The sequence below is a fragment of the Oculina patagonica genome, chromosome 3 (assembly GCF_052425735.1).
Source record: "Oculina patagonica isolate OP01 chromosome 3, crgOcupat, whole genome shotgun sequence".
In the NCBI taxonomy this organism is placed as follows: Eukaryota; Metazoa; Cnidaria; class Anthozoa; order Scleractinia; family Oculinidae; genus Oculina; species Oculina patagonica.
In genome coordinates this window covers 25,103,632-25,120,240 of record NC_135760.1, presented here as the reverse complement: position 1 = coordinate 25,120,240, position 16,609 = coordinate 25,103,632, and the positions used below count along the sequence as shown (strand labels likewise).

The 16,609-nt window shown below is 40.1% G+C and overlaps 1 protein-coding gene across 1 annotated transcript; it reads right to left on the bottom strand.

Moving 5' to 3' along the window:
- Positions 1 to 1,116: 1,116 nt before the first annotated feature.
- LOC144647204 (ATP-binding cassette sub-family C member 4-like) lies at positions 1,117 to 14,617 on the bottom strand. Its single transcript, XM_078506969.1, has 7 exons — positions 14,419 to 14,617; positions 11,248 to 11,809; positions 10,405 to 10,784; positions 6,332 to 7,713; positions 5,409 to 5,979; positions 3,621 to 3,757; positions 1,117 to 3,096 (listed from the first exon to the last, which is right to left on the bottom strand). Exons 2-7 carry the CDS (start codon positions 11,803 to 11,805, stop codon positions 2,183 to 2,185), a joined length of 3,942 nt encoding a protein of 1,313 aa, XP_078363095.1. The 5' UTR covers positions 11,806 to 11,809; positions 14,419 to 14,617; the 3' UTR covers positions 1,117 to 2,182.
- Between the last annotated feature and the right edge of the window lie 1,992 nt (positions 14,618 to 16,609).

Here is a 16,609-nt window from a genome sequence, read left to right as displayed (position 1 = left end):
CTTTTCTTTTTGTAATGTCAATCATTTCTAGTCTTCAAATACCTGGCAAAATATTTTCATGTAGCTGTGCCAAGAACACTGCAGTCCTTGTGATTGAACTGATTGGGTTCCTTCATCAAAGTCTGCGCCGAAAAATTCCACGACCTGCTGCTCGCTGCCAAACGCCGCTGCATCAATGACTCAGTAAAATATTTATTGTTCTCGGCCAAATCATAGTGCAATTCACTCTTTGTAAATGGTAATTTTGCGTACCGTATTTAATCGAATAAGCTCCTCCCCCGATGTAGCGCCGCATATGAGAGCGCCGCGCGCCCTCGATTAAGCGCCACATTCATTCACAACAATCAATTGACATGAATTGTTCGAGGAGTCAAACCGAAAAAACAAGAACGGAACATCCCCTCTCTCTCAACTCAATCTGAACCATCCTCGGAAATTTGTTCTCACACGGACACGCAAGTTTAGTCGCAAGTACTTGCAAGTGGAAAAAAAAAACTGCCATTACAAGGGCCAAGTTCCACGCGGTCAAAATGTAACCAAGTAGTCGCAAAGAAAATGGCGGATTTTGCGGACGATTTCGATAATGAAACGAAAAGAAAATCGGCTGTTCCTTTGGTTATCAATTTATTGTGGGCTGAAGGGTCGTACATGCCTCCTCCAAACGGGGGAAGGCCAAGAAGCCACAAGTTGAAATTGCGAACTGACAAGTTGCAACCCAAGTCCTTTTAAGGCTGTAAAAATGTAGCCAAAATGCAAACGAACTTGCGCTGACTGGCGTCCTGTGGCTAAACGGTGAAAGCCTTGCGCCGACTTGCTTTGCGTGCAAATTTGATCCCGACTCAGAAGTGAATGCAAGATCATCGCAAGCCTAAATGGAACGCAAGTTCATGCAATTCCTGCCCATAGGCTCCACAGAAAGCTTCCATATCAACAGAGGCCTGTATTAAGTAGGTTCTTTTCGTTTCGTTACAGTGTGAGTGAGTAAATGAGAACTGTATTAAAGTGTCAAAACCTTATAGCCTGGGAATAATACACCATACTAATTAGCTAGGAGACACTGCTAAAAACTAAAAACTACACTAATACTAATATCAATACAATAAAAATATATATAAGTGATATAAAAATGTTATTATAATATATGATATAAAAAAAATGTTAAATTCTTTAACTAATTGCAAAATTACGACTAAAAAATATGACTTAAAAGGCATTATGTGCAGCATAGGATGCAGCCCTTACAGCCGCTGTCCATTAAGCGAGTTATATCCATTTTGCGAGTACATTTTGTATTTGTATAGTGTAAGAAGACGTTAATCGTAGTACATTGCATTCAAATATCAAACTTTAACAAGAAACACTTGAAGTACATAATTTGGCAACTTTTTTTCAGAGTTGTTAGCTACAGTGAGGCCATTTCTGTCTGTTTCGCGAAGTAGATAGATAACAGGTAGCATTCGCTTAAGTACTTCTAAACTGGTTAAAGAACTACTAAAGCCTGGTTCACACTTGTGAAATAAGGACAAGCCCAAGCAAAAGCACAAGAAAACTTTAGTGTGCACCGAGGTGAAATAAGCTCAAACAGAGGCACACTGAGAATAAGAAACATGTTCCTTTTTTTTGTCCTTGCGCTTATGCCTATTTCGCTTGTGTTACGCTTATTGCACAAGTGGGAACCGGCGTGAAATAAGCACAAACACAAGCACAAGATTTGGCGGTTGACGTGACTCATATCATGTAGTGTTCATCAGAAGCACCGCGCTTGCGTATGTCGCCTTGTGCTTGTGCTTAGCGCAAGCTAAGTTTGAACATGCTTGTGGTTATGCTTGGGCTTATGCTTGTGTTTATCTCACAAATGTGAACCAGCGTTAAGGCGTCACATATGATAATATCATAATATCATAACAAAGAGTCTTGCTTTTCACTCTTGATGCAATGCTATCCCATCAAAGATTAACCCCTCCCCCCCCCCAGTATTTTCTCAGGTAACCTTTACGGTATGCTGGCACCCATTTGAACTCTTGAGTAGAGAAAGAATCTTTAAAAACACAGTGCCTTGTCAAATGGCAAACGTAATGCCCCCGACCAGCACTCGAAACCAGATAGTGCGACCCGAAGTCCTACATGCTTACCATAAGACCACCTTGCCCTCTGTTCCCTTAATTGGGTCCTGACGGGCTAGCTAAAAGGCAAAACTTTGCGAAACAGCCATGCTATAGAAAACACCTCCCTCCCGGGCAAGGAGTGTATTCATGGCGTCCAGTTCAGCCACTTGTCCTTCTTTTAACACTAATATTACGTCACAGTCCTTGACAGTGTTCAATCGATGAGCTATAGTGATGACGGTAGAATTCTTCAGTTTCTCGTGCACAGTGCTCCAGATGGTTTTTTCTGTGTTAGGGTCCACGTTTGCCGTCGGTTCGTCCAAGATGACTATCTTACTTTGTTGAAGTAACGTGCGAGCCAAGCAGATCAACTGTCGTTCACCGACACTCAGATTCTCGCCTCTCTCTAACAGCTCGTAGTCAAGTCTTCCCTCGAGGTTTTCAATCAAACTTGTTAGTTTTACTTCTTCAAGGACATTCCACAGCTCATCATCTCTGTGTTTCTTCAGAGGATCGAGGTTCTTCCTAAGAGTTCCACAGAAGAGAACAGGTGTTTGGCTGAGAACAGAAATGCATCTTCTCGACTCCTGCAGCTGTATACTGCTTATGCACACACCATCAATGGATATCTCTCCTTCAGCCTCAGGCATGCGTAAAAGAGCGGCTACAATTGACGACTTTCCATCTCCCGTTCGACCCACAATACCGAGTTTAGTTTTTCCTTTAATTTCAAAGCTTAAGTTTTTCAGCACTTGTGGTCCGCCTGGATAATACCTCAGGACGACATTTCTGAAGCTGACGTGACCATCGCGAGGCCAGTTGATCGGTGGAAGTGTTTCAGTGTTGTATCCTGGTTCCGAGTCGAGGTTGGTGTAGGCCATGACTCGCTCGACTGACGTCATAAAGTTTTCGACCTCTGCACATTGTCGCATTGCATATTGGGAATTATTGGCAATCTCGATGACGTAAGAGAGAGCAAGTCCAGCGGATGCTAAAAGTACAATAGAATGTCTTCAGTTAAAAATATTTAAGACGGAATCCTCCAGGACTTCGACATTAATTGGACAAAATTATGTACCAAATCATTTACATCTTATTGGAACTTTCGTGTAACGGGTTCAAATATCATATCAAAAGAAATCATTTCTAACAACAACAAGCTTGAAAAACAAATTTCGAAGTTCCACTTAATCGGTGCCTTGGAAAATCGCTAAGAGTTGGCTACCAATTGCTCTCACTTCAAAAATTAACTTAATAACTTCGTCTTGTTATTCCAAACTCTTTTTAGTGTCTGAGCGCTAGTTATAATTTTACCACCATTTTGACCAAAAAATGCAGCCAAATGCTTATGCCTTTATACACGATGGTAGAGCCTCTTAAACTGAGAGTGAAAATTGCCAAAGATCAAGTTTATATGCGCTGGTTAATATCTTTCTGCCAATCAAAAACACGCCACAGGAAGAATAACATAAATACGAATTAATTAATTAATTATTTATTTATTTTTATCCATACCTGGATCCTGAGAAAGAAGAACCGAAACCAAGGCCACAGCAGTAATAAACAGTGAACAGAGGACATCAGCTCTCACTGCCATCCATCGAGTTGTTGCTGCTACCATAGAAAACGCCTGATTATGTAGATCTTGATGCCTACGAAATAATCCAATGCTATGTAAATAGAAGCCCGTTATTTAAGGCCCTAGTCAGCCTCCACCATTTTCGATGCCATCGAAATTATGAAAACCGTATGGCGAAGCCAATTCTCATTACATTGCTGTAAGTTGTGTTACTGGAAGTCTTTTTAATTATCTTTAGCAGTTTCACAGTGATATCTTTCGTTTAGACACGCTCAGCGTAAGATATAATACCGAAACTGTCGTATGTAAACAAAAACGAAGGCGTGGCTGACTAGGGTCCTTTAATAATTATCCTGCAAAATAGCACGAATTATTACCTGATACTTATTCTTTAAATTATCAACAGAACACATTTTGCAGCTGCATAAACTGTTGTCAGGAAGCGCTTTGCAAGAGATCGGACGAATCTTGGCAAACTACGCAATTATATTGAATGTATTGATCGCAGGATATCCCTTATGCTGCAGTGTAGCAGTTGCAATTTAGTGTTTTAGGGGCTAGAGGCATTTTTCTTGTTGTTTGTTCTATTGTTCTCTCGAAGGAGAGCGAGCCATTCATGTGAGAGTTGCAAGAGCTGCTATCCGCCCATGCAGATAATATCCGCCCGTTGACTGTATTGAAGAAGATTTTGTAATCTGTATCATGATACAGTCAACTCTTGCCTTGCAGACACCTCGCTATTACGGACATCCTGTTATAACGGACAGGAGTTGAAGTCCCGGCGAATAGGAATAACTAAAAATAGCTATCGCTACTAGGGACTCTCTTTATTACGGACACCAAATGGTGGTCCCGAAGGTGTCCGTTATAAAGGCAGTTGACTGCAAATGGTTTCAACCCAGGAATATCGGCAGCCGTCCAATGTGACCGTCCTCGTGAAAGTAGCCCGAAAAGGCCGTTGTTAGCGACTGACGCTTATACAACCTAAGAAAAAGCCATCGTCAACCTCGAGTGAAAAGACTGATTGGTCAGTTTTAGTGCCGTGATGTTATCTGGCTTAAGTTCAAAGTACACAGCACATTTAAAGGAGGGATCGAATGGGGTTCACCGCCTAACGACAAAGGGCGAAAAATATAACTGACGACCGACAAAATAATAAAATTTTAACTGACTACCGACATGTGGACCCCCCCATTCAGACCCTCTTAAAGTTTTATTAACGACACCTCACACACCTATCAGTAACACATCTCAGTTATAAAAGTTTCCTACAGATCCTTATTAATTCTTAACAGTTAATCTTAAAATAAAAAAAATGTAATTTATTTACCCACGTTAAACAGAAGAGCTCAGGAGCTCGTTAAGACATTTACGTGCATCCAAGAACGAATTGGAATTTGGAGTGTTGGTTTTTTGGGTGGGAGGAAAACCGGAGAAACTAGCCTGTTTCAGGCTCTCGGCAGTTGAAGGAAAAAGCGAAAACGCGGGCAAGCGAAGAAAAAACGAGAAAAAACGAGGGGGAAATAACCCTCGGAGCAAGGACGAGAACCAACAACAAACTCAACCCACACATGGCACCGGGCCACATTGGTGGGAGGTGAGCGCTCTCACCACTGCGCCACCCCTGCTCCCCCAGTGTAATCTTAGTCCTACACAACACAGGTAGCCTACCTACCACTCGTACGTAACGTGGGCTTGGGCTGCCTGTGACTTACTTAGCTTACCGATATAATTGATCAATGAAATCTCTTTCCCTTTTCCGAGTGCGAATCGTGTCCAAGCCAGCCATGGTCTCTGAGAAGTGAGAGAAAACAGGACTGCGACATATGGACTCCCATCTTTTCAATTCCCGCGAAGTCTTCAAGTAATACAGCGTCAAGTAAGGAAAGACAATGAATGCGGGCAGGGAAACGAGGCAGAGCCAGACACTTGTAAACGAGGGCAACACTGCTGCTGTGAACACAAACAAAACCATCTGTATGGTAAGAAGAAACGACTTGGGTAAGAGTTCGTCGATGCAGCCGATGTCTTTGGAAAATCTGTTCAAGATTCGCCCTGAAGGGTTTGTGTCAAAAAATGCTACTGGAGCTTGCAAAGCGCAGGTGACCATTTTGTCATGGAGATTCTCTGAAGATTTCAGGCAAACTCGGAAGAAAAGATAGGCACGAATGAAACCAAAGACCAAGGCAGCGGAGAAAAGACTTGCATAAACACCCAATGATGTCTCTTGTTGCTGGAAATTCAAGGTCTTCTTGGTTAAATGAGAAAGCCACACGTCAGGAGACACCATAACAACTGCAAAATAAGCAGACAACATACGAGTTTATTAGTACCCTTTGTAGCGTGGTGAGCAATATAGCTTCATACATATAGCTTTATTGCATGGGAAAGATTTTTTAACATTGATTTTTATTTTACTTTATCGTACTTAGTTAAGCATTATTATAGTTAATTTACCTTAGTGTAAATTCACACGACCCTTAGGAAGACCATGGAAATATGGTACGATTTCGTGTATCAATGAAGATTGATGATGATGATGATGATGATGATGATGATGATAATGATGATGATATTGTTTGTACAAAAAAATTGAACACTGACTGAGTTTTCTTTTTATTTCGTTCCGCACCGTCTACTTACTTACCTTGGGAAGCCAAGAAAAGAACAACTACGGCAATTAACGAGACGGGGTGCATTCCGGCTCTAAAATAATCCCAATATAAAGCAGACGAAATTTTTCCAGTGGCTTTTTCTTCTTCCGAGATCTCCAAAAGCTCATCAAAGTTCTCAATGACTGGATTGGAACACGAGTACGTTATTTTATTTTCATCTTTTCTTCCCACATTCAAATTATCTTTACTGTTGGTACCATATGCATCGGTTATAAGATTAAGAATTTTACTGCCTTCTCGTAATTCTTGAAAGCTGCCCCTTCCTTGTACAGAACCTTTGTCAAGCACCACAATTTGGTCGGCTGCTTTCATGTGCTTCTCTGCATATGTCGCCAAAATTATGATCTTGCCTCTTAGTAGCTTGCAAATACACTGGTTAAATATGTGTTCGCTCACTTTGGCATCTACAGCGCTTAGTGGATCGTCTAATAGATAAACGTCAGCATCTGCGTACACTGCGCGTGCCAGGTTTAGACGAGCCCGCTGACCTCCACTTAACACGACACCGCGTTCTCCAACAAATGTGAGATCACCATTGGGAAATCTTTTTATATCTTCCGTCAGCGCGCATGCCTCGATAACTTCAGCATATTTCTTCTCGTCGTATGGCTCGCCGAACAACACGTTTTCCCTCAGAGTTCCAGAGAAAACCCAAGGCATTTGGGGTACGTAACCAATTTGTTCAGAGCAGACTATCTTACCACTTGATTGGATTGCCTCGCCAGCGATCGCGGCCAGAAGTGTTGACTTTGCACTGCCAACCTGACCAGTAATGACGGTGAGACTTTTTTCAGAAGCCTCAAAACTGACGTCTTGAAGTAGATACTTTTCGTCATTGTCATTCAATTTGCACGTAAGACCTGAAACTGATACCCTTTTATCGCTTTTAACAGGCAGTTTTTCTAATTGCTTGACTTTCTTCTCGACCGAGTCGGGGCATATACCAGGGAAGCCTTCCTGGATAGCTTCCTCATGTTTCAGCAAAGGCTTTCTCACCAGCAGTTGTGTACGAATACTTGAATTTTTCAACATGTCATATTGCCTACCGGAAGTTTGGTTATATTCCACAGGATCAAGGGGCATATTATCCAAAACCAGAAAGCTCTCAATTCTACTGAATGAGACAAACAACTCAAACGCTAAAGGAATAGCGTTACCCAATCTAAGACACAACGTAATTCGAAGAACATTCATGAAAGCGAGTACCATAAACCCTGTTGACGGCGAAAGAACGTGACCAGTAAGAACGAGGCTCAAAACTGATAAGAATGTTGCCACTATCCTTGAAGTGAAGAGCGAACTTTCTATAATGGATAAGAGGGCGTTCTTTTTCAGTAGAATCAAAATTTCGCTCCTGTAAGGCAAACAAGACAAAACGATTATAAGTGAATCAACTATAGAGAACAAAACTCGAAGACTTTGCAAATTCTGCACCAACCATCGAAAGTTGTTTTTGGTAATATATCAGGAGTAACCATTGTGAGATATATTGTTTTCTTAGAGCAATTTTCGTTTGAATGTCGAAAGTAATTCGCTTTGGTTTTGCATTACTACGTTTATACGCTTAGTGATTAGTTAAAGAAAAAACTCGCGTCACTTTCATAACCAGTCAGAGTAAAACCAAAACCAATCGTGAGTCGCTCACACACGTTTCCTGCGCTTCGGCTACATGCCAGGCACATGAATTTGCTTCGATTTTTTGATTTGTTCACTGGATTGTCTATGTCCATTGTGATTGGCCAGAGTGATTACTTTGGTTGTGGTTTTAGGACACTCAATGGAAAATCGCTCTACACCTGATTAACGAATCGTTGACCCATGAAACCAAATGTTTACTGGGAAATCAACAAAAGAACATTACTAAGCTTAGCAAGACTGTCTACCCAGAATACCACTGGGTCATATTACCATGACTTTACCATGACATTACCATGACTTTAAATGTTACTAATTGTTTATTTTAAGCAATTATTGGATGAGGCTAAGTATGATATGAAGAATTATGCAGATCGAGGACGGTGTTATCCATAATTCTTCATATCATACGAAAGCCGAATTCAATAATTGTTTTATTATTCATTCAAAATATTTCCAAGAGCTCTAAAAACACAAAATGAATTAAAATGGCTACTAACTTTGGCGTAGAATTTTAGCTAACAGTGGCCAATTCCTCCGGTGTCGCTGTTTTTTGATGTTTCTCTCCTGAAGATAAGCTTTAAAAATCAAGTGACTTCCCTTCGAAGCTTTTTTGATGTTTTTGCTATCTTTATCATCTAATATTTTGGCCTTTTTTTCGTCGCAATGTTGAAATTTAGCGACCATTTTCGCCTTCGGCTGAGCTCTGTGCAAAGCCGTTGTTGCGTGACGCCAATCGTCCAATAATTTTTCTATTATTGGACGATTGACGTCAATCGTCCAATAATTATTACGTCATTCGTCCAATAATAGAAGCGTCTTCCAAATTTGGTCGGTGCTAGCCGGTTAGTTGGAATTAGCCGGGGATTGAAAGCCAATCAGAAACGAAGAAATATTTTGAATGAATAATAATTAACAATTATTCTTTGAAATCGAGGTGAATAGTGGTAGAATATTCACCGAGCCGCGGAGCGGCGAGGTGAATATTCTGCCGCTATTCACCGAGATTTCAAAGAATAATTGTTTTAGTATATATACACGAAGTGATCTCAACAGCAAGCGATCTCAAAGTTTTCAGAAGGAAACCATTTAAAGTCGATTTAATTGACCTCTTAATTCATGCGTGGAAAACGTACATACAAGCGGCACTAACCGACATGCGCGAAACAGTTTACAGAATCTTCAAACATGGCAAATCTAGTTAATCTTCGATAAAATCCTCGTCACAATCTAGCAAAATGGTCCTTTAACACCACTCAAACCTGCAATCTGAATCAAAAACCTGCTTGCAAAACATTTTGACCGTTGAATCAAAGCTTTTGAAGTTCACTTGAATTGAAAATTGAAAGAGCAGTTGGCGAAGGATCCACCTGAAAGTTTGGATTATACTGAATGTGTGCAGAACTGTGGTGAAAACTGGATGTTTTCTTGCACAAAGACGTTTTCCTGAATATTCGTGGAGGATCTTGGTTGAATAACACTTGATGTTGCTGCCGATAAATCTGCGGTATTCATTTCTGCCGATGCCGGGCGAATAGCGACTTGACGGTAAGCAATTGTTTATCGTTTTAGTACTCGAGTTGTGTGGACATTGTGCTGCAAATTGCGAAATATGTAGTCTTCTCTTACTTTGAAAACCATCAGGCCAAATTTCTTAGCCTTTTTTTGTCTTTTCTGGTTCAGCATCTTCTTGTATTCTTAGTATTTGCGATTCAGAAACGCCGGCGAAACGCGAGTTTACGCCGGCCATTTTGTTTCAGTTTGGATCAAGCATTATTCACTCCGTAGAGAGTGAATAATGCTCATTAGCCCGAGATAGCGAACCAATCAGATTGCTTGAAACACCAAGATCACTGAGTGTGTATACTAATAGTATTTAGCAGTAATTATTATAAGTATCAGTATTTACAAAAAATACTAGTTTATCAGTATTTAGTAATATGTAGTTTAATACACGATCCCAAAAGCATTGTGCTTAAAACCCTTATCGTGTTTAAATAAAGGATATGATGATGATGATGATGATGATGATGATGATGATGATGATGATGATGATGATGATGAGGTGTATTCAGGAAGATAAGTGCGGTAGGACCCCAGTGTATTATTTCAAATACAAATCATCTGGCCTTGTTAGAAACACACACGGCCCCCCGAAACTGACATTGCCATTCAAAAATAAGAAATATTCACAAAATGAAAAAAATTTAGTATCTTAAGGATGAAAATCTACTATGATGCTCAAAATGTCGATGTCGACGCAGTTGTTGATTCGTACACTGGCACTTAGAAATCCAAAGACAAGCCATTATCAGAAACTCTTCAAGATTATAGTAACCTTCTGGACGAAATTTTAATTTTCTTTTGATTCCTGTGACAAAATATCCTTCCAAACAATCTCTCTACATACCTTCGCACGTCGCGAACTTTTTCTCGGTAGTTCTCCTCCCACGCATGCGCCTTAAGAACCCGGATTCCAGTCACAAGCTCGTCCATTAGTGAGATACGTCGGTCCGTCACTTCAGCGGTCTTCTCGCGCAGTTCAGCACAAACAGCAGAGATTATTGCGACACAAGGGATTAACAGCATGAGAAACAGAACTCCCATTAGAGGCTGCCAACCAATGAAGTACACCAAAAAGTGAACTGCTGCCACGACCTCAAAAACGGCAAAGAGCGAGATAAGGATCCATCTAGGGGCCTGTTCGATTCTTTGCACGTCATTTGATATCAAATCAATAACACTGCCCGTTGTTGTCTCCCGAAGGCTTTGTTGACTGATAAGGGGAATCTGAAGAAAATTGCAAGTTACACTCGTTAACATAAAGATGGGGGAGCATGATACGAGGAATAACTTATAGAAAGAAAAAGTACTGAATTCTGATTGGTTCAAAAGAGAATTATTTTCTCAATATTTCATCGAGACAAAATTACTACTGACTTGTCGATTTTACATCAGTTTCGGCACTGTGCCGGCTCTAAATGACTACTGAAGCTTAAATATTTTTGAACTGCATTTTTTTTTCGTTTTAATGGAAGTAGACCCCAGGGTGGTTGATATAAACGAACTCTATCTTCCGAATGAAGTTTTGCTTGTTTCAAAACGTGGAAGAGTTTCAACTGGCATCCAATTGTTCTAACTGGAAGAGTTTTACATGGATCCAATTGTTCGTCTACTGCAAATGCCTGCATTGAAGCAGTGCGACAAAAAACGCCTGGTGGAACCCATGAAGGCAAATTAAACACATTCTTACCTTGAGATAAACAATTCCCTTAATGGCGCTACTCAGTCTCATACCAATCAGCTCCAACCGGTAGGCAGAGTAATGTGTAAAGGCGGTAGACAAGCCACTCAATGACAGAAGAAAACAGCACAGGTATTCTAGAGTGCTATTCCTCTGGGTGGAACTTAACGACTGAAGAAGAAGACCGAGCACAAGGGGCTGTGAAACACGGAAGACGGATTCCACAAGCCAAAAGCTCAAAAGGAATAAAATCTCCGCGCAGTACAGCATTCGCAAAACACATTTCCAGAGTTTTGGTTGTTTTGCCTCTGCAGCCACGTTGCATTCTTGTACATGGTCATTCCATTCCTTCTGAAGTCGCTCTGTTAGGTCACGTGTTCTGTCCTCCTCGTGAAGCGGTAGGAAATCGGATTGATTCAGCGGTCGCTTGCTTTCTATTTTGAAGACGTTGTTCATCCACCAGAAGGATAGGAGGGAGAGAAAGTTTGCCGATGTGGTAGGATGATGAGAGTCTTTACCATCATCTTCATCGCCAGTTGCTATCGCCTCGTAGTTTTTGTTTGGCATCCCGCTAAAAAGAAAAGAAAAAGACTTTTTTATTTCGATTATAAAAGCTATGTCAAACGTGACAAATTAATTAGGCTTGAAGACAGTCCAGTTTCTAAGGATTCCTATGGATCCAGTAATCAGTGACGGTTTTCTCCCTCCCGGGCCATCTCTTCCACATTTTTACGTTTTTCACTAGGGCAGCCAGTCATTCTAAATCAATCTTGTAGTCTTGTAGATTCAAAAGAACACAGTGAGTCAAATTCAAGTTCGATATAATGAAACATAGTAAAAGAGCAAGTTAGAGCGGTTTTCACTTGAGTGTCGAAAGTAAATTGCGTTTGCTTTGGTTTTGCACTACTACGCTTAGTTATTGGCTTAAAAATCTCGCGCCACTTTCTCAGCCAATCAGAACTAAAACCAAAACCAATTGTGACTCGCTCGTGCACGTTTTCCCGCGCTTCGTGCCAGCTACATGTATTTGCTTCGAGTTTTGATTGGTTCACTAGATTGTCTGTGTCCTTTGTGATTGGCCAGAGTAATTACTTTGGTTTTGGTCTTACGACACTCAATTGAAAACTGCTCTAATTGCAGTTCAGTACAGTAATCTCGGTTAATTTTACCCAGTTTGAAAGTCCTGACTAAACTGAGGTAGGATGATATACTGAGAACAGTTAAGAGCAGAACATATCCAAGCCTACAAATCCATATACCAAGTACAGTTACATTTATCTGCGTCTGTGCTTTTAGATACTACACGCGCCAGAATATTGCTTGTTCGTGATCCCGGGGGGGGGGGATACTCGACATAATATCGGGCAGGGAGGTGCGGCCCAGCCTCCTCAATCCTGACACTGTTTAAGACACGAACGTCTGAATTTTCTACCCTGTTTAAGACGGAATGCCAATTTTTGATACCCCGTCTAAGACATAAAAAAGTATGTTATGGTGAATTATTATACCTAATCGTACCTTTTTGGTACGCTTCGGCGGCATATGAGGCGAGTTTGGTCAAGCCATGGTTCGTATTTTGGCGAGACGCAGTCGAGCCAAAATACCCATGGCGAGACCAAACGAGCCTGATATGCAGCCGAAGCGTACCAAAAAGGTACGGTTAGGTATTTACCGTACCCAAATTCAGCCTAAACTCCGGTTATATTTATCGCTCTGTTGATGCCATGCTTGCAAGGTACGTACTGCAAATTGTGTTGACTAGGTCTTCAACACTTTTACCAAGTTCTTCTTCTGCCTTATTTTTCACTCGTTTGTTTAGAAGAGTTTCATTCTTTAAATTTTCAAAATCAAAATTAAGCGAAAAATTTAGAAATTCCGACTCCATTTTTCAGTCTGAATGTCTCAGTACTCATCGGCAAACATCGCGCAATTGGCGAGCGCGCTCAAGTTTAGTTTTGGCGGGAACGTTTTTCTCTTTTTACGACCGCTAAACACCGCTTAATTTAAATTACGAAGTTCTGTTTTATTGGTAAACCTCTTTTCAATTCATCGTACAGTAACACTTCTTTACTTCAAAGTGACCGTGATATGGTGGCATATCAGGTCAGTGACTTGATATCGTAGGATATCAGGACAGTAGATTCGGCTTCTGATTGGCTACTTGCGAATTTGGGTACGGTAAAGCTAAGTATCAATGCCGAAATCAAACGGAAGTCAGCAATACCGAAGAATTTGTGAAAATTCGGCTTGTGGCTAAGTTTGTATAAATTTACACCTCTGCAGGCATATGCCTATCCTGTTTGACATTGGTCCATGTAAAGATACCCTGTTGAAGACAAAAAGGGGTGAAATATATACCCCGTTCAAGACAAAAAAGCCTGAAAACCATACCCTATCGGGCCGCACGTCCCCGTTAAGCCCTTATAAGGGAGTGCCCCCCCCCCCCGGGTTCGTGATTGATGATATAATCGTTTCAATTTTTTCAACTCAATTTAGACATAACTCATCAAATTAAAACAAAGGAAATCAAAACCATGTCGGTGGTTTGGATATGTGATCTTAATTAGCATATAGTTTTACGACTTTATTTTTGCGTTTTCTTCTTAGTTTTAGTTTCGACCCATTTCCAACCACTTCGATCGGACTTCGAAGTTCGTCTGGCGGGCGTTGTATTTTCATATTTTTTCGGTGTTTGGAAAAGTTATAAAACACTCTCTTTCGTGTTTGATGTTTTGCTCCAACTCTGTCGGAGCATTAACATGAAGTCACGGTTCGCAACTCCTCGATGGGTGCAGTCAATCGCAACCGTGAATGAGGTTTGGATACCCGGTCTTAATTAGCATAGATTTTACGAGTTTATTTCTCCGTTTACTCCTCATTTTTTGTTTCGATTGAAAAGATATATCAAACACTCGAGAAAGTGTTTCATCGGCTATCCAAACCCCTCGATCGAATTTCGTCAAAAATACTCCGCTGCGCGTCGTATTTTCAACTCTCTTCTCGGTGTTTGGATATCCCGATAAAACAGTCTCTTGTGTTTGATAAATTTCTTTAACTACGACCGAGCAATGGAAGACTGAGCATTGATTGAGCATAAACATCGGCTGACAACCTTTTCCCTACTGAAAGTATTTAGTGTCATTTCGTTGATCTTCATTATTGATTTATCGATTTGCTTACCTATTGATATGCTCCCTGTTTCAATACTCCCTTGAGATGTCGGCTGCGAAGTTTAATGTTCCAAATATTTGCATGGTCGATCTCCGATCATGTAAACTGAATCACCAATTTCACTAACGATGAATATTGGTAGAAATCGCGGGTTCCCTCAAATGTCTCCAAGCATGTTTCAATAATGTTCGGGATAATTTAGCCCTGGCATTACACGTTTCAAGAGTAAGTTGTGCATATGAAGTCACGCTTTGCAGTTCCCCAATGAGAGCAGTAAATCGAGGAAAGAATTAAGAATAATTTACGGCCATGTTGTTGAGTTTAAAAATGCTTCCAAGTAAATCACGACACTAACAGATTAGCTATGTATACCATAAAATTCCCGAAAAATAATCCCCCTCCCCCCCCCCCCCCCAAAAAAAAGAAAAGTATAACTTTTTTGCAAAAATTCTTCCAATAGTAAGCCCATCAGAATGTAAGCCTATGGGCTTACAATTATATCGTTTTAGCTTTCAGAGAACAAAAAAATTCAGTTCCTATTGTATAAAGCCCCCTGTTGTTAAGGTTGTTTTGTCTATGAATGTGTAATTACAATATTCTTGAGACTCCAGAAGAGTCCATTGGCACCAAACATTACATAACTTTATTATTGCAAAACAATTTCATCGAAGCAATGCATCTGTTGCATTATGCAAAGACTACAATTGGAATTTTTTGCAGTTTAATTTTAGCATCCTGCTAAAAAGAAAAGAAAAAGAATTTTTGTCTATTTCGATTTTGGTCAAACGTACAAATTAATTAGGCTTGAAGACAGTCCATTTTCCAAGTATTCCATCCAGAAATCAGTGACGGATTTTTACCCTCCCGGGCCATCTTTTCTACTTCTTTAGGTTTTTTACTGGGGCTGGGCCGTAACCAGACCTTTGGCATAGACGAGGCAAGATCTTGCCAGGAGGTTCTGGGAGCATGCCCGGCCAGAAAATTTGGAAATCTAGAAGTTTCTTAAACATTTTTCACGAGGCATTTCTTGAAAAAAATTACTCTTGTTCAACTGGGGATTATATTTTTCCCAACTACACTCTTTTTATTTCATAAGAATCTAGTTTATAAGAATATTGAGGCTGAAATTTGCTAATTTTTAAGAATATTTTAAGAATAAACCCAAGGCTGGGATTTTAAAAAGAAAATAAGTTTGAGTTGGAATTTTTTAAAATACAATTAAATACTTTTAAATTAACTGAACCGTATAAAATCCTTTATTTTTTCCTCTAAACGGCAAATCATTTAACTAGCCATTAAAACGATGAAAACCTGCACTAAGCCAAACGTTCGATGCTTATGACAGTCCAAGGAACGGTACATAAACTAATACCCCAATACATGCTAAAATGGAAATGTCAAACAGTATTATCTAAGAATGTTCATAAGAATATATTTTCAGCCTAAATTTATCAAAAATATATAATGAGAGTATCCAGCCTGGTTCAGAAAAAACAATATTCTTATAAAATAAAAAGAGTGTAAACATATATCTTTTTTTAATTTTGGGTTAAAATCTAGACGAGGCAAGTGTTTCGCCTTGCCTCTTGCTAGTTACGGCCCTGTAGGACAGCCAGTCATTCTAAATCATTGTAGTCCTGACTAAACTGAGGTAGGATGATATAGAACCGTGGTTAAGAGCAGAACATATCCAAGCCTACAAATCCATATACCAAGTACAGTTACATTTAGCTGCGTTTGTGTTTTTACATACTACACGCGCCAGAATATTGCTTGTTCGTGATCGATGATATAATCGTTTCAAACTCAATTTAGACATAATTCATCAAATTAAAACAAAGGAAATCAGAACCATGCCATCTTAATTAGCATATACTTTACCACTTTATTTTTGCGTTTTCTCCTTAGTTTTAGTTTCAACCCATTTCCAAATACTTCGAAGTTCGTCTGGTGGGCGTTGTATTTTAATATATTTTTCGGTGTTTGGAAAAGCGAAAAACACTCTCTTTCGTGTTTAATAATGTTTTACTTCAACTATGACGGAGCATTTCAAGACTGAGCATTAACATGAAGTCATGGTTCGCAGCTCATCAATGGGTGCAGTCAATCGAGGACAATCAGGACATAATCCAGAATATTTTACGGCCATGTTGTTAAGTTTAAAAATGCTTCCAAGTTAATCACGACGCTAACAGATTAG